This window comes from Apodemus sylvaticus, chromosome 1 (genome assembly GCF_947179515.1).
Source record: "Apodemus sylvaticus chromosome 1, mApoSyl1.1, whole genome shotgun sequence".
NCBI classification, from domain to species: domain Eukaryota; kingdom Metazoa; phylum Chordata; class Mammalia; order Rodentia; family Muridae; genus Apodemus; species Apodemus sylvaticus.
In genome coordinates this window covers 182,778,124-182,796,757 of record NC_067472.1, presented here as the reverse complement: position 1 = coordinate 182,796,757, position 18,634 = coordinate 182,778,124, and the positions used below count along the sequence as shown (strand labels likewise).

Genomic DNA, 18,634 nt, shown 5'->3' with positions numbered 1-18,634 from the left:
TTGGTGTTTTATTTTTACTGTGCCTTGCAGTTTGTTTTTTATTGAAAAACTATACATTTCTTGACAAAAGTAACTCGAGGAAACAGACCTGTAGTGATATGGTGGTCGGGTGTAGGCAGAGAGGAAAGAAACTCTGGGAATCTTGTGTAGCATCTCCATCCTGAAGTCACTTTCCGTCCTTCCAGTGAGTCTCCCCTGTTCTAGCAGCTGATGGAAGGGAATGTCTGATCTCTGCTCCAGTGAACGCCTGCTCTAAACTGAGAGCCTCCCTGGTGCCTCTGAGTTTTTCCCTGCAGGTGAGCAGGGTGACTACAGTGAACCCCTTATCAGGCCACTTAGCCTCAATTCAACCCCTCTAGTTTAGACTCTCGCCTAAGGCTCCTGGGGTTTGCCTTGTGAAGAATGGACCATCCTGGGTGCGTTTCAGAAGGTCGCTCCCACCCTCCTGTCAGGCACAGTGAGGCGGCCTGAGATCAGACGGAGCTCTTGACCTTACACGCCAGGGACGGCCTGCTCCTCCAGTGTCTGTGTCCACACACCAGCCATTCCTGACGCTAGACAGACTTGGAGAGAGGCTCGAGGAGGAGAGAGGACAGACTATGACAGCTACAGTTTATTATTCCTTGTCCTGTGAGTACTGCTCAATAGACAGCCGGCAAGTCAGACATGCTGAGAAGCAGGTAGAATGAGGCTTGTGTGTGTGTGGTTTGTAGCCAGGCAGGGTGACAGGTGCTGTTGCCCAGGCTGGGCTGGACGGGAGGAAATGGCTGTTCCCACTGCTTGGGGTCCCATCCTCCACTTTTCTACTTGCCCCGCGCAGGCTCCCCTCGGTCTCTGTATTTGGCTTGAGTCACATGTCCCACATAGGAACAGGGGCAAAGCATATCCTGTCTGCTTACTCTCTGGGCGTCTCCCTCCTGAGTCTTGGGCACATTTGCTCAAGAATGGAGTGACCACACTCTGCTTGGGAAGATGTCAGGGCAGCTATGAAGAAAACACTGACACTGGCTACTCTGCTCCTCCACAGGGGCAGCTGCCTCTGTCAGTCACAGTTGTCAATTTACCCTTCAACTTCTGCTTTGAAATGTTGAAACTTGAGCTGCCAGATGCAGTACTGCCTGAGGATTTCTAGAGAAAGGGAGGGAAATTGCTGGGTGTAATGTTTCAACCACCCAAACTAAACAGTCTCTTCACTCTTGTGTTTAACGTTCAAAGTGCTCTTGGCCTGCCAATTTGTGTGAGGGCCCTAAAATCCTGTTATCACTACAGGCCAATTTTATTAACCAAAGTGGACGCCACCCCCACCCCATATTTTAAATAAAATCCACTTTATTTTTTGCTCTGAACTAGTCTCCGCAAACCAGACGTCAGCCTCTCATCCCTTCTCTCAGCTCCTTACCAGCCCTGGACTCCAGAAACTGTATTTACCTCGTTAAAGACTAAAAATTTTCCTTTTTAAAAAATGGAAGCATTTTACAGAGTCTTAAGTCTGCATCTTGATAAATATGTCCTCAGAGACATATCATATGAATGTTTAGTTCATATAGAATAGAATATTTCACTTTGCCGCAGTGTCCTCTGCCCCTTCCCTCAGAAGCCTCCAGTCTAGAGTCTCCAGCTCTAGTTTCCATCTGGTGGATTAGTTTGCACATTCCGGCACTTCACAGAAGTGGAATCTCGCCGTCCGTGGCAGCTGGCTTCAGATGCTCGGATCCTGGGAGCTCTGCACAGTGCTGTCTGAGTTCTTTTTATTAGCAATGTTCCCACGACTAACTTACCAGTCACCTGTCGGTGAACAGCTGAACAGCTTCCCGGGTGGGGCTGTCAGAAGGAAGCAGCCAGAACCTGTGAGCGAGGCCTCTTACAGAGTAGCTTTTCATTCCTCCTGACTAGATGAACAGAGAGCCAAGGGCCGCTGGGTAACGGGAAGCGTGTTTATGAAAACATCATTTTTATGCTCTTAATTCCATCTCAATAGTTTCTTTTCTTAGCTCAGCAAGCCGTGGAAATGCTGGTCACAGTGGTAATTTTGACTGATGACTGCCCCAGCAGAGAACAGATGGGTGTCAGCTGTGCAAAGCGCCTGTGCCGGATCCACGGGAAGCTTCAGCAGCTGCCGCGGGACGTGACCGACACCGGTTCCTAGGGAACCGACCGAGTTGCTCCAGCTAAATTTAACAACTGAGCAGCACAAAAGCTGTTTACATTTCCCAAGTGTTCCCGATATAATCTCTGTTAGAGAGCTCTGCAGAAGAGTGGTTGGTCCCTAGTTTAGATTTGTTCCGCATGATTCACGATGCCTTGTTCTCATCTTTCTATGTATGAGACTTATTAAAAGTTAATAACGTCACAGAGGACAGACAGGCGGCAGCACGATGGGGGCTCTGAGGAGCACTCAGCCCATGTGGCACAGTGCCTGTCTGTCTCTCCTGTCAGTCTCAGGAGAAGGGGACACTCTACAGCACATGTCTGACGGAGAGGTCCTGAGAGTTTGAGTGAGGCTGTCTCTGTGACCTGGAAGCGGGGAAGAGCAGGAATCTAGGAAACCAGTTTGCAGAGGGCCTTAGACACTGGCTTGCCCCGGCTAACGTTCTTGAGGGTTTGGGGGTTTTGGTTGTTTGTGCTAGTGGTGTTTTTTTGTTTTTTGTTTTTTTGTTTTTTTGTTTTTTAAATTACCTAGATGAAAGGTGGGAGGGGAGACACTTGTGAATTGAGGTGGATAAAGACTTATTAGGGAAGTCTTAGGCCAGTCTCTACACTTATTAGGGAGGTCTTAGATTTCTTGGGAAATCCTAGAGAAGGATACCATGGGGGAGGGGTCCTTCCTCAGTGGCCTCCAGGCCAGCTGATATCTGCTAGCCACCTAACCCTAAAATTTAAATTATGTCAGTGGACAGTGAGTGTCCCTGGGCAGTGCATGGGAACAGGCATCAGGTACACTCCGGAAGGGTCAGCAGACAGTGAGTGTCCCTAGACAGTGCATGGGAACAGGCATCAGGTACACTCCGGAAGGGTCAGCGGACAGTGAGTGTCCCTAGACAGTGCATGGGAACAGGCATCAGGTACACTCCGGAAGCAGCTGCTGAGGCAGCTGTCCACACCCAGCTAGAGGTGGGACATGGATGCATTTAGGGTCGCCGCTCTCGCTGCTAGGCATACAGGGCAGCTAAAGAGATTCAGATGGAGGGAGTTAGGATGTCTCAGGACCATGAGTGAGGACGGGCATTCTGAGGGACCGAGAACGTGGTACTTGTCTGGCCGAGAGAGCTACAAGTGGAGGCATGGTGGCTTCCTCACCCCAGGAGCAGCGTGGCAGGCTCCTAAGCTGGAGGCAGGCGCTGGCTACACAGCAAGTGTTCACTCCCTCAGCTTGGGAAAGAAGCAGGAAACTGGATCTCCAAACACAGAGAATGTGGCTAATTAGTCAGATCCACTGGAGAAGGATAAGAAACAATCTTCCTGAATCTTTGCTCCCTTCCTAGTGTGTGACAAATGTCACAGATAATAAACGAAGGGAGACTCAGTGTCCGTGGATTAAAGGCAGTGGTTCTTGTGCAGCCTGGAGGACACTGACCAGTGCTGCGATGCTCCAGACAAGTCCACTCACCGTAGCTTCCAGAAGGCTGGCAGTGCTGGTGCAAGCCTTAGTCCCAGCACTCAGGAGGCAGAGGGAGGTGGATCTCTGTGAGTTTGAGGCCAGCTTGATCTACAGAAAGAGTTCCAGGTCAGAAAAACTAAGAAGGGGGGGGGGCATGGAAGGAAGGGGAGGAAGGAAAAAAGGAAAGAAACCAATACTGAAGATGAAATGAGCCATAGTGCTAACTATACTATGAGGAGTTGAGCCTGTCTGATCTTCATATCAAATGATAAAATTGAGGTCCACCGGAGAAATGGTTGACAGCAGGTGATGCGTGAGGTATAAGGCACGTCCTATGGGATGACTGATGTCACTAGTCGAGGTGGCCTCTCATTTGTCTGCGTTCATACACTTTTGCTGCAGCAAACATAATTTGGGTGTTCTCTAATAAAAGTGAGTTCTGATGCTGTCCCCACCTCAGAAGTGGTTTTTAGAGTTTGGTCAACTGGCTGTAAGCTGAGGCCCACATAACCTTTCCTCAGACTCAGTTACTTTGCTCAAGTAGCTCGCAGAGCTCAGACTGGGGGAGAGTAAACAACAGAGAGAGTTAGCAGAATACACCTTACTAATAGCAGTGACTGAGTTCAGGAAAAACTGGGCTGTGCCTTTGGGAGGCAACAGGCTGCAGAGCTCTGGCTTGCTCTTGCTCAGTCTGTGGGACTTGGTGGGACATGGCAGCAGTGAGAAGGGGGACAGGGGAGGTGACTGAGGAACCTGACCTCAGGAAGGAAGGTTTAGGTCACCCTGCTTGTATCTTAAGGGCGTGAGTAGTCCTTTAAATGCATGTACTGCCAGAATGTTGAGTACCGTGTGCAGAATGCAGTCATGGAAAGGAGTCACAGCCGGGTGGTGGTGGCGCACGCCTGTAATCCCAGCACTCTGGGAGGCAGAAGCAGGCAGATTTCTGCGTTCGAGGCCAGCCAGAGCTACACAGAGAAACCTTGTCTCGAGAAAAACAAATCCAAAAAACAAAATAAACAAAAAACCAAACAAAAGAAAAAAGAAAAGAAAAAAAGAAAAGGAGCCCTGGCCTCAAGCACAGCATGTATCCAGTTACGAACGGAGAGGTTACGCTAACTTTGTGTGTTTTACCTTGTTACATATGTTTATATATTGTCTATGCTTTTAGATTTTTATTCTATATACACATTTTTAGAACTTTTCTGGTTTTGCAAGACAAGGTTTTTTTTTTTTTTTTTTTTTTTTTTTTCTGTGTGGCCCTGGTTGTCCTGGAACTCACTCTGTAGACCAGGCTAACCTCAAACTCACAGAGATCCACCTTCCTCTGCCTGCTGAGTGCTGGGATTAATTAAAGGCATGCACCAAACGCCCAGCTATAACATACTCTTTAGGTAGAAGAGTGTTCAGTGTAGTGTACCTAAATTTGAAAAGTAATTAATATAGCTAGTTAAAAACTAGTTAGCCAGTTAGTATTGCTAGCAAACTGTTAGGATTGTGCATCTTCTCATTTGCTTAGCTGAAGTTGCTAGGAAGGACTAAAGAGCTGGGTTGTCATAGGGAGCCTAAGTATGTGTCTGATGCTGTAGAGGAACTGAGGAGCCAGAGGGCGAGAGTGAAGGTTACTCTAGGCACGAGCTGTGATTGGTCGCTTACCAGCGGGTGTGAAGCTAAGTTTAGTCAGTAGAGGGCGCACAAGGGACCCTGAAGGAGGAGCTCCTCTCTGCTCTGCTTGCTGCGTTTTCTGTTTCCTTGCTCCTGTCTTAGGGACATTAGTAGGTGTACTTCATGATGCCCAGCACCAGCCGTGCCCCAGGGCACGGAGTCTTCCTTCAGTGAGCACAGTGGACTCTTCTCTCGGTGCTGGGTCTACACTGGCTCCTGCTGTGCTTCAAGGACCGCAGCACTCTCTCCAAACTTCCCCTCGCAGCTCTGCAGGGGTTCAAGGGGGAGTTCTGGGACCCTTAGCGCTCCCTCCCCTCATCTGCCGGGGCCACACACTGAAGGACCGCGGTGCACACACTCTTGGGCAGTGTCTGAGAGCCAGGCTGGGGCTGCCTTGCCGTGAAATGCTGGGGCTGAAGACAGTGGAGTAAGGCTCTCCCTCATCCACAGACTGCCCAGACAAGCCCAGCCCTGCTTACCGTCTGAGATGAATGAGATCTGACTTGTTAAAGATGGGGGCTGCAGACAGATTTTTCTTAATAAAACTACCTTTGGGACTCTGCTCCAGGATCCCAATCCAGGTCACGAGGCCACCTTTTTACTAAGTGAAAACTGGAGACAGTGGTGAGGTCTGGGCCTTCTTGTCCTCTGGGGGGAGGTGGGATGGTGCAGGAGGATGCTGTCTCTGAGCAGTTTCCTAACCATTGCCCATGTCTTTCTTTTTCCAAGAAGCTGCAAGAAGGGGAAGGAAGAGTTACGCCGCTAAGGACATGGCCAAGGTAAGCCGCATTCCCACTTTGTTCCTGGAAAAGCTTCTGTATGTAGAGACTGAGCGTTGGCACAGCTTGGAGGTGTGACTGTCAAATGTTCTTTGGAATAAAAGAGCGCAGCATGAGACGGGAGGCATACAGGTAGGTCATGGATGTGAGGGCTCAAGTCTTAGTGAGACTTTTAGATGTAAAAATGGAGAAGGGCAGATTATTACAGGTGCAGAGAAGAGCACAGTGAATCCACAGTTAATGCACAGTTATAGCTAGGTTTAGAAAAGTGACCAGTGAGAAAAGTTTAACAAAGATACACTGTTGTCTTAGTTCACACGTGGCGTGTCTGCATGTGGTTTCAGGACCTGCGGTTCGAGGACGTGGTCATCTACTTCTCTCTGGAGGAGTGGGAGTGCCTGCACCATTCCCACAGGGATTTGTACCGAGCTGTGATGCTGGATAACTACAGCAGCCTGCTTTCTCTGAGTAAGCCATCCCACCAGCGTTTAGGGATGCCGGGGGTGGTGGTCATGTCCTGTAGGGAGAATGCTGGCCTTTTTAAAATTATGCGTATGGGCCTTCTGCCTACATGTATGTCTCTGTATCACTTGCATGCCTAGTACCCATGGAAACCAGAAGAGGGCTTTAGATCTCCTAGAATTTGAGTTACAGTGTGAGCCACCATGTGGCTGCTGAGAATTGAACTCCAGTCCTTGTGAGGAGCAGCCAGTGCTCTTAACTGCTGAGCCATCTCTCTAGCACCTATTGATTTGTTTTGTTTGAGACAACATCTGCTGTGTAGCCCAGGGTGATCTTAAACTGGCAATTCTCCTGCCTCAGCTTTATATGTGCTGGAGAAATAGGCATGTACCAACGCCAACAGCTTTTGTTGAGTTTTTCATGAACACTTTTCAAGCACTGGGTTAAATTAATGATGTTGCACATGCACAAAAACACACACAAGCACGTTATCTTCTCCAGTGCTGTAATGTTCCTTCACGTTGACCCTTAGAAATGATGTTTTTCTTTATCGTTATAATTATTGGATTGGGTGGCATGCACATAGAGGCCCATACACAACTCTGGTGTGGGTCTTCTCCACCCATCTTTACATGGGCGCCAAGGACTGAATTGAGCCATCTTACAATTCAGTAAGCCGAGTTTCTCCCTCCCATACCTATATACCCCACCCGCCCCTGCCCCCCTTTTTATTGAATGGAGATTTTTTTTTCATATACTATATGCTGGTTACATTCTCCCTCCCCAAATCCTTCCAGATCCTCTCTGCCCTCCCCACAACCCATAGCCACACCCTTTTTTTCTGTCATTAGAAAACAAGCCAGGATAGGACTAAACAAATGGGGGTGGGGGCCATGGGTATAAAAGCAGGACAAACACACATTTATACATATAGAAAACCAATTGGAAACCATAATATATAAGCAAAAGATCTGTTAATGTTTAAAAGAAAAAAAGAAAAAGCTCAGACAACCCATCCTAAGATCAAGAGACAAAACCTCCAACAATGCCATTGAGTTTGTTTTGGACATCTACTACAGCGCATGCGGCCTGCCAGTAAGCGGTTTCTATACCCACTCTACCCAGTGAGAGTCCTTAGAGAACATTTAACTTCTCCCTGTGGGAGTTGTCAGTTCCAGAAAACAGCTCTGGGTTAGGTGTGGGACTTCTGGCCACTTCCCCTCTCATGGCTGAGACCGTTTTTCTCTCTTGGCAAACATGGACCTAATTTCTACTATTAGTAGCCCAGGCTTGCCTTGAACCCACAGAGATCCGCCTGCCTCTGCTTCTAGAGTGCTGGGTGTAATGAAATATGCGGGGAGGGAACCTGGTGGGCCCATGCCAAGGTGTGCCCCAGTGAGTGATCATGCCATGCACAGGTCTGGTGTAAGGGGTTATTTAGGGGAAGGGAGGGGAGTGAGGGCCTGGAGAAGGGGTAGAGGCAGACAGAGCCATGAGGGCAGAGAAGGGGGAGTGGAGGGACAGAGAAAGACAGAGAGAGACAGAGACGGAGACTGACTGGGAATAATACGTGGGGACACACAGAGAGAACTGGGGAGTCGAAGTCCTTTTCTATGTGGTGGCAGGTGATGGCAGTAGGTAATGACTTAAGCCATAGCCTGCAAGCCAGCACTAGGACTAAAGGCACGCAGCAACTCTGACATGCACAATAAACTTCCCCTTTTGTCTTTGGACAGGTCTTGCTGATACTAAGCCATGTGTGGTCTCCCTTTTAGAGCAGGGCAAAGAGCCCTGGATGGTTACAAGGAGTGACACAAAAGTTTGGCATCCTGGTAAGTGATGGAAGTCCTCAGGAGGGGACTGGGGAGAGCGGGCAGACCTCGCCCAGGCCCTTTGAGAAGGCAGCCTCTGAGGAGCGGCTGGGAAAGCTCGCTGCAGCAGAGCCTAGGTGGGGGAAGGGCGTGTAAGTAAGCACAAGCCCTGACCTCCCCCTCCCACTCTCACACCAGTATTCTGTACTCAAGAGAAGAACACAGGACAAGCATTTACCTGTAATTTGAGTCTAGTTTTCTCTTCGTTTTTTGGTTTTTTTTGAGACAAGGTTTCTTTGTGTAGCCCTGGCTGTCCTGTAACTTGCTCTGTAGACCAGGTTGGCCTCAAACTCACAGAGATCTGCCTTCCCCTGGCCTCCCAGTGCTGGGATCAAAGGCGTGCACCACCGCATGCACCGTCATTGAGATACAACTCATGGATCATAAGACTCATCCATGTAAAGTGTGCGGTGGGGTAGCTTCAGTGTTTGTGAACCTCGGTATCCAGCCAGCCGTAAGAAGGTGTGCTCACCGCAGCCATACTTGGTAGTCTGTCCACACCCAGCACAAGCAGCTGTGTGCCTGTTCACGTGTCTCACATTAGGAATGGCAAGCAGGATGTTGCTTGCTTTCGTGGGGATACAGTGTAACAATGCTGTCCCTTTTGTCACTTAGGATCATTGTCATTAAAAGGTTTTAGAATTTTTATGTAAAAGCACACATTAAAAGAAAGCTATGGATAATACTGGCCTTTGAACTAGCTGGGAAAGGCTCCTTCCTTTTCTGACTTTAGAGAATTTTTTTTTTTAAGAATTTGTGTTAAAAGCTGAGAAATAGCGCAAGTCAGTAGAGTACACACTCCTCACTAGAATGAGAGCTGAGTTCAATCCCAGAGCTCACAAAAATGCCAGGCATGGTGATGTGTACATATAATCCTGACTGGGAGACAGACAGCAGGCTCGCTGGGCAGACATATTCTAAGGAATATCACGCTCTACAGTGTAGACAGTGCACGATTGGTCAGAGAGCTGGAGTGGAATCAGCTGCACACGTTGTCTGTATGTGCACCACAAGCGTGCTTACGGAGGCCAGCGAGTCCGAGGCTTTGGACTTACAGTGCTGAGAAGCAAACGCACGTCCTCTATGAAAGCAGCAAGTGTTCCGGACTGCTGAGCCATCTCCCCGCTCCGTTAAGAGACCATAGATGTTTTTATTTATGTGTATGGATGTCTGCCCGCATGTATATCCGTGCCCCTCTTAGATGCCTGATGCCCGTAAATGTGAAAAGAAACGGTGTTGGTGTTCTAGATCTGGAATGATGGATGAAATTGAACCCAAGTCCTCTATAAAAGCAACAAATATTCATAACTCTTGAGCCATTTCTCCAGCAATAAGTTTAATTTTGAGAACTGACCATCTGCACATGGTCTGAAGCTGGAGCTGCTGGTGACTGCCCATTGTTTATGTTCTCTGTTTTCGTGTGCCGTTCCTGTCTGACGTGGTCGCCATCAGAGTGGACAGAACACGGTCTTCCCTGTCCTTTGGGCTCTCTCAGTCTCTCAGCGCCCATCTCTCCCTCTGGAATCTAATGCTGTTACAAGTTGTGTAAACTATCATTGCCTTTAGTTGTCACTTCAAACATATTCCCTTCTGAAGTGTGAAAATAACACTCCACTTTCTTACTGTCTTACAGATTGGGAGTCTAGGACAGAAGCCAGGAACTTCCTTCCAAAGGCCAGTTCCAAAATTAAAACATTGCAACAAAAGATGGCCAAAACCCATACATGCCCCAGCCCTGAGGACAGCAGGGCCAGAGGTGGCAGAGAAGTCACAAGCAGGCTGGAGAGTCAACAGGTCCATCAGGAGGGACACTTGAGACAAGCTTCAGTAACTTCTGTCGCGAGGCCAGGTTCCGCCCAGTGCACAGCCCATGAGGAGGCTCACCCTGGCGGAAAACCCTGCAGGGGTGAGCAAGGTCAGAAAATGTCCCCGTGCCAGGTGCCTCCCATTGACAGTGCACAAATTCACAGTAAGGCAAAGGCCGGTGAGCCCGCCCAGCGCGCCAAGGTCTCTAACAGCGCATCAGACATGGCCGTGCGTCAGAGGCCTCCCGAAGGCAGAAGAGAAAGTGAGAGTAAGAAAGGCGCCCCCGACACCTTGAAACCTCAGAGCGCGCAGGGTAGTGAGAGGCCCCATAAGTGTAAGGAGTGCGGGAAGGCCTTCCACACCCCGTCCCAGCTCAGTCACCATCAGAAGCTGCATGTAGGTGAGAAGCCCTACAAGTGTAAGGAGTGCGGGAAGGCCTTCCCGTCTAACGCCCAGCTCAGCCTTCACCAGAGAGTCCACACTGACGAGAAGTGCTTTGAGTGCAAGGAGTGCGGGAAGGCCTTCATGCGCCCCTCACACCTGCTCCGGCACCAGCGCATCCACACCGGGGAGAAGCCTCACCAGTGTAAGGAGTGTGGGAAGGCCTTCCGCTACGACACACAGCTCAGCCTACACCTGCTCAGCCATGCTGGCGCGCGGCGCTTTGAGTGTAAGGACTGTGACAAGGTGTACAGCTGCGCCTCCCAGCTCGCTCTCCACCAGATGACACACACTGGTGAGAAGCCGCACAAGTGTAAGGAGTGTGGGAAAGGCTTCATCTCTGACTCACACCTCCTTCGCCATCAGAGTGTCCACACTGGGGAGAAGCCCTATAAGTGTAAGGAGTGTGGCAAAGGCTTCCGCCGGGGCTCAGAGCTTGCCCGCCATCAGAGAGCCCATTCTGGTGAGAAGCCCTACAAGTGTAAGGAATGCGGCAAGGCCTTCACCTGCACCACGGAGCTCCTGAGACACCAAAAGGTTCACACTGGGGACAGGCCCCACAAATGTAAGGAGTGTGGGAAGGCCTTCATTCGCAGATCGGAGCTAACGCATCATGAGAGAAGCCACAGTGGGGAGAAGCCCTATGAGTGTAAGGAGTGTGGGAAGACCTTCGGCCGAGGCTCCGAGCTCAGTCGACACCAGAAAATCCACACCGGCGAGAAGCCCTATAAGTGCCAGCAGTGTGGGAAAGCCTTCATCCGCGGCTCCCACCTCACCCAGCACCAGAGGATCCACACAGGACGGAGGAGCGAATGAGCTGCCTCAGAAAATCCATAGTTCATGAACCCTGTGCTGCCTGGCAGGGCAGGAGGACAAAGTCACAGCGTTGCTCATCGGTTAGAATTCATACTCAAAGACCAGTTAGGTCCAGAAGGGACTGGACGCATGTCACCAGAAAAACCTCAGAACTACAGAAACTGGAAGCGACTTACTGTTTCAGAATTTATCATAAGGCTTTAGTTGATGAAAAACTGAAAGTTGTGCCCAGCAGTGGTGGCGCATGCCTTTAATCCCAGCACTTGAGAGGCAGAGGCAGGCGGATTTCTGAATTCCAGGCCAGCCTGGTCTACAGAGTGAGTTCCAGGACAGCCAGGGCTACACAGAGAAACCCTGTCTCAAAAAACAAAAAACCAAAAAACCCCTGAAAGTTGCAGGAATGTAAAGAAAGGAAGAGTGGCTCTGTGGCCCAGCGCCGATCAACAGCCTCAGGGGACTGACTCATAGCAGGGGCAAGTGCGCAGGGTGCGGTGAGCATGGCGGAGAGATTTAGCAGATGGAACATGTCCACTCCCGCACCCGGCAGCCCTCCAGGGAGAGAGCTCCATCACACAGCTCGATCCTCCCCGTCATCCCTTAGATCATCCCTCAGGCCACGCTCGTGCGACCGCGCAGTGCGCACCATTCACCCCCACTGCTCATGGGATGGCCTCTGCTCTATAGTCAGTGAGCTGTGGAGTGTGGGGAGGACTCAGGCGTGTTGACTTTCTGCGTGTCCTCAGGAGTCAGGGCAGACTTTGCTGACTGCTCAGTTCTTCTGTGAGGTAGCAGTGCTGGCCCCATGGTTCTAGTTACGCTGTGGGTGTGTAGAGTTTATAGAATAACATCCAGCTCGTATTTAAAGTGTGCCAAGTACAGCAGGCATGCTGCTACACACCTGTGACAATGCATCGGGCACACTGTTACACACCTGTGACAGCGCAGCGGGCACGCCATTACACGCCTGTGACATGAGCACCTGGAAGCCAAAGGTAGGAAGATCACAAGTTGAGGAGACTCTAGTAAAAACAACAAACAAAATGATGCCAAGTGCAGCTGCTGTCTTTGCTATTTTCATAACTGTGACCTTTTATATAACAGTCCTACAAGAGGAAAGCCTTACATGTCCAGTATCTCGAGGGACGTCTTGCCTCCCCTCTTTGACTGTTAGAGAGTTCTCATGAAGAGTGACGTAACGCCGAGTTTACCCTTCCGCTGGTCGGAAGCCTCATATTGGAGTGTGGTAAGGTCAGCGTGACAAGGGGCTGGGATAACTTCCTGAAGCCTCCTGAGCGAGGTGTGGTGCTACATACATGCTGTAATCCCAGCACTTGGTAGGTAGGGACGGGACAGGGATTCAAGGGGTAGCCTGGACAACAAGTCCTGCCTCTCAGAACTTGAATAAACTGGAGAGCTGGAGAATAGTGAAGCTGTAGGCAGTCCGAGCCTCTGTGGGATGTCACAGTGCCTGCGTAGCACTTTCTATCCAGAGGTTCGTTAGCAATAAACTACACTACATGCTGGGATGTGTACACTGAGACTGAAACTATGCTCTGGGGAAAATGAACATCCCTCCATCTGTGTAAGTGGGGGTTGGAAGGTCTAGGATTCTGTTTATTATGCCTGCTACAATACCTAGTCCTGGTAATTCCAGTAAGTATTCTAAGTTACACTAGGGCAAATAAATACTCAACTCCAGCACACAAAGAAGCTAACAAAATTAAACTTGGCAAAACTAAACCTTGGAGTAGATGAGACACACACACAGTGTTGTGCAGGAGATGAAGCTCTTAGGAAATAAGACCAGCTTGACTGGGCAGAGAGCACAGGTTCTACCCGTCCACAGGTGTTAGCCAGTCTCCTGCAGTGTCACCACAGTGTGTCTGGATCTAATGTCTGTGCCCTTGTCCCACATGTGACTGACTGGGCAGGAGACCACCATGGGCTTAGTAACGAAATCCAGGGACATGCATGGCCTTCCAGCTGCAGGGAGCACATCTGAGCCTCCTGGGATGCACACATTGTCATTGACACCGTGCCTTCTCTCCTTTTCCTGGACCTACGGAATGAGAACTAGACACTGACAATTAATACTCAGCTCTTTACAGTATGTGCAATGCTTGGAAATTTAGCATTTAAAAATATTCTTACACAGATACATTGTTTCAGTAACGTAGGATGTTTATATTCAGCTTTTTATACTATATCTGACATAGAGAAGCATTATTTTCCAAAGTATTTTCTTAGCCATATTACTGAAATATATATACAACTTCAATTTAGTAAGATGTAGTATATTTACTTAGAGCATTTGATAGTGTTTCTATATTCTGCTTTTTATTGTATATCTTAAATCCTGGAAAAGTATTGTTTTCCGAAGGACGTTAGAGCCACGGAGAAGCTGCTTAAGGAGCCCCTCATCGCTCAGACGCTGGTCATGTGACAGCCGAGACACTGTCTACCTCTCAGGGCAGAGGCATTCACAGCTGGGGAGGCAGCAAACACTCACCAGATGTGGAAAGGGGCAGCAGCATCTGCAGTCAGGCCGCTAGTTACCAGTCCACCGGCCTTAGAGGACTTGGATTGCAGCAGCGTGTAGTGCCCAGCAGTCCAGGAAACAGCAGTGTGGTGCTTTGTGCAAAGGACTTTGTTGAAGTGCTAATGAGTGAGAGAGTGAGGACTGTACAATCACTTGAGGCTAGCAGAGCCTGCGGTGAGGTCCCCTCCTTGTCCTTCCTCCTGCTCTGTAGCAGTCCATGTTGAGAGCAGTCTGCTTTCTCCTGGAGCTCAGCTGCCCCGCCCTGCAGAGCATCACCTCATGGGAGGGAAAGCTGCTAATTACTAGCCAGGCTCCTGCAGAACAGTCCTGCCGGCAGCGTGTGGGCGTGGGTGCACACACGAGGGGCGGCCAGCGGTCAGGTCAGGGCGTCTGCCTCAGCAGCCATCTACCTCGGTTTTCTAGTGCAGGGTCTCACGAGGAGCTGGGACTAACCCATTACATTAGGGCCAGCCGACTGGCCAGGGAGCCCCAGGGACCCACTCAGCGCTGTCTCCCTAGCATTGGAATTAATGCAGGTGCACACATCACCTGGCTTTCTCATGTGGGTTTTGGGGAGATTTGGAGGTCAGGTCCTCACACTTGCACAGCAGGCGCTTTACTGACTGACCCAGTACCCCAGCCGGGCAGTATGTTTTAAAAGGGAGAAATGATAACTGAGTTTTAATCTGCACTGGTATATTAATAAACCTATCTAAAATTTTTAACTATTCTTCTAAGAGGAGAACTTGCACATTTTATAGGAATTAAATAAATTAATGAAAGTTTTTTAAAAGGGTGCTTTTAGTACTGATTTCAGAGTTGGAATGATAGCTTATTCATTTTCTGCTCCTATATACATATTTTTTCATATCTTGAATGTCCTCTCCCAAGTGTGTCATGATGCACCTGAAACCAAAATATCCTGCAGTGATGGACTTAGAAAACCCCATGTGTGCACTGTTTGTAAGTGCTAACAGCGGGCGTGGCCCACCGTTCTCTGGTTGAGATGCACTCACAAGCTTAGACTTGTCTCAGGAACAGAGATGGTGGGCACGAGTGCACCAAGTGGGAGTGCGCACAGGAGTGCAGGCTCTTTTCCCACACAGTGCCGTCCTGGGGCCTTCTGGTCACTACTCACCACTCTGCCATCCCACGTAACACAGACAAGCCACGTGCGTGTGCTGCCCGTTCTTTCCCAGCAAGGTTAGCTTCACCATCAGCGGTGCGAGTTCAGACACACGCATTACCTCATGGTGCTGCCTCTGTTTCTATAGAGCAGCTAAATCCCTGCCTTAGCATAGTAGACTGAAAATGTACTTGGTGCCTTATTGTTTCCGTGTGGAGCTCACTGTCATCTGAAAGCCAACCAGTGTGTGCTTCTCAACTGTGTTAACCAGGACTGAAAATGTACCTTCTGTTTGCACTTCCTTGACTGTTAGAGAGGAGGTGCGGGTCATGTGAGCTTTGTTTCTGTGAATCGCACATTGCTATCACTCTGGCTTTGTAACACGCCTAGGAGCTCATATTACACAGGGTAACTTGTCATCTTAGTCTAGTATATGTCATTTACCCCTGCTTCTGTCAAAATAGTTACCAAATGTTTTCAGGTTGGGGCCTGCTTTTATGCAGCCTTTGCTACAATGAAGTGCCTCCTGTATAAGCCAACAATTCACAGCCACTTCTAGTAGACATGTGCTAATGCCCACAGTCACTTTTTGTCACTTTCAAGATGACTGCTGCTTATGTCTAGTGGGCAGAGGCCAGAGATCCTTCTCGGTGTCCTGGGGTGCACAGCACAGCCCCCAAAACAAATCATGTCACACTCTAAAATGTCAGTGTGTTTCTGGCCAGAACAGAACTGGATACCACTGTTTATCAATAAAATATTCACAGAAACAAGCAGCTGGCTACATCAAACCTGTAAGGGTGCCTTTCTACCTGTTTTAAATAGCATTTATCTGTATTGTTAGTTTTGTTTCTGAAATTTCTTTTATCTCAAGTAGTTTTCCATATTTTATGACTTTAATCTTCTTGTCTAAAATTGCAGAGAATCAGTAGCCTGTGTGTAATATCAGCTCAGCATTTCTGAAGCATGGGTTTGTGTTTGCTTGGTTTGGGTTGATTTTTTTTTAAATAAAATAAATCATTTCAGAGAAGTATGGTGAAGTCTTAATTTCTTTTGTGAAGCCATTTCCTGTGCCTGCAGGACTCTGGTGTCTGTAAACCAAATTCGGATTACACGTGGGTGATGTATAATCTGTTCGACTTACATCCTCTTGTAGCTCTCTGTCAACTGCGGGATCGCCCAGGACAGACCAAATTCTTGGTGTACCTGCTCTTTCCCATTTTATGTGTTGGATTCATTGAGAGAACAACAGAAGCAGGTAGCATCTGTACATAAGCACTGAGGGATGTAATAAAAGTTTTTCATTTAAAGACCATTTAGTAAAACCAAGGAGCCATGCTTACAAGCTGTACAACCTAGGAAGAACGTATAAACACTACTGGCCTGAAGTGCTGCGGCATGGTCAGGAAGTACTGCACTTAGCTTTTACCAAGAGTGACAGGTGAGAGACACGTGTGCTGCCCTGGTGCGTGCTGGCTGGAGATCTGAGGTGGTGTCTGCCTAAACCAGTGAAGTCCCGATGAAAGGTGACTTTTAAGACCCGAGTAAGGTTTACAAGGTGTTCCAAAAATTGCTGTGGAAGTTGCAGATCCATAGAAGAAACCTGAGGTGGCCTAGACTAAGGTGCACTGGCACAGGAGCTCCACAGCCTCAGCACACACTACAGACAGGAGACCAAAGATGACCAAGGACAGTATGTGACCTCAGGAAACTAGGGCTAGAGTTCTGGCCCTAAATACCAGTGCCTCAAAGAACACCTCAGCCCCATGACTCAAGTCCATAGTGCACATTCCACAGGAAAACCAGGAAATTAACTCCAGATGGTTAAGTCCCATAGCAGAAACAGAAAACAAGATAACATGTCTTCTCAAAAAGTTACCACACACACTGGTGGATCCTCGTGAAAAGGATTTGGAAGAACTTGACGTAGTTAAAAATTACTCTTTTAAGCCGGGCAGTGGTGGCACACGCCTATAATCCCAGCCCTCTGGGAGGCAGAGGCAGCCTGGTCTACAGAGTGAGTTCCAGGACAGCCTGGGCTACACAGAGAAACCCTGTCTCAAAAAAAAACCAACCCCGCCCCCTAAAATTACTCTTTTAAACAAAGAGGACATGAATGTACTCTTAAGAGCAGAGAGAAAATAAGGGCGTCAATCCAAAATAGAATAGAATTCAATAAAATAGAATTAGGAAAAGCCAAGCTGGGTGCTGGAGAGATGGGTCAGTAGCTAAGAGCACTGGCTCCTATTCCAGATGGCCTGGGTTCAGTTCCCAGGGTTCAGTTCCCAGCATCCACATGGTAGCTCACAACTGCCTGTAACTCCAGTCCCAGGAGGTCTGACACCCTCACATACATGCAGTCAAAACACCAATGTGTATAATAAAGCTTTTTACTTTTATTTATTTTCTTAAAAAAGGCAAATCATTTTGGGAATGAAAACTTAAGTAAATCAAATTAAAGGTCCAACAGAAAGCCTTAGCAACAGAGTGGGTTACCTGGGAAACAGAAGAAAAAAAAAGTAGAGGAATGAGGTCACTCAGTAAAGGTCAATTTGTTTAAGAGTTAAAAGGGAAGAATTTGGGCTGGAGAGATGAATCAGTGGTTAAAGAGCTTTTCTAGAGGTTCTGAGTTCAGTCCTCAGCAACCACATGATGGCTCACAACCATCTGTAATGGGATTGGATGCCCTCTTCTGGGGTGTCCAAAGACAGCGACGGTGTACTCATAAATTATTGATAAAAATTATTTTTAAAAGGGAGGTGTAGGAGAGATGGCTCCAGTGGTTAAGGCTATTCTTCAAGAGAACTTGGGTTCAATTCTAGCATCCCCATAGTGGTTCAGGATCCACAACTCCAGTACCAGGGATCCGACATTCTGCTCTGGCCTCTGGGCACCAGTCACACAAGTGGTGAACATATAGGCAAAACACACATACACATACGGAAAAAAAAGTTTAAAAAAATATGTTGGAAGTATGTGATCTGCTTTTTGATTTTTTTCTTCAGAAATTACAGTTTAGAGATTGCATGAATGTCAGAAGAGACTTTAAACTTTGGCCTTTAAACATTATGGAGACTGTGATAGACTGGGGATTTTTGAAGTTAGGTTAACTGTATTCATTGTTATGCTATGGCTAGGTGTGGGCCCCATAGATGCATGTGTTTGAACAAGCCTATGGGGGCAGGGAGTGGAATGTGGGGTTTGAATATGCTTGGCCCACTGAGTGCTCTTGTTGAAGGAACTGTGTCACTGTGGGGGTGGGCTTTGAGATCCTCCTCCTAGATTCCTGGAAAACAGTCTTCTGGCTGCCTTTGGATCAAGATGTAGACCCCTCAACTCCTCCGGCATCATGCCTGCCTTGCGTTTTGCCTTGATGACAACAGACTGAACTTCTGAACCTCTAAGTCAGCCCCAATTACATATTTTCCTTTGTAAGAGTCGCCTTGGTCATGGTGTCTCTTCATAGCAATGGAACCCGAACTAAGACAGCTCCTAAGGTATGTATGGATTATGTATCTCTGTTGGCTTCTGCCA

At 48.4% G+C, this 18,634-nt stretch overlaps 1 protein-coding gene across 3 annotated transcripts in view; it reads left to right on the top strand.

Moving 5' to 3' along the window:
- The window catches only part of LOC127671830 (zinc finger protein 568), a 53,245-nt gene extending 37,115 nt beyond the window's left edge, over positions 1 to 16,130 (top strand). For 2 of the 3 annotated variants that reach the window (XM_052166879.1, XM_052166870.1), the window contains exons 7-10: positions 5,990 to 6,039; positions 6,384 to 6,507; positions 8,238 to 8,333; positions 10,006 to 16,130. In XM_052166879.1, the coding sequence (XP_052022839.1) occupies positions 5,990 to 6,039; positions 6,384 to 6,507; positions 8,238 to 8,333; positions 10,006 to 11,435 (1,700 nt within the window). In that variant the 3' untranslated portion in view covers positions 11,436 to 16,130. The remainder of the gene's footprint in view (positions 1 to 5,989; positions 6,040 to 6,383; positions 6,508 to 8,237; positions 8,334 to 10,005) is intronic. The other variant, XM_052166887.1, reaches the window with a different exon arrangement.
- The last annotated feature ends 2,504 nt before the right edge of the window (positions 16,131 to 18,634 follow it).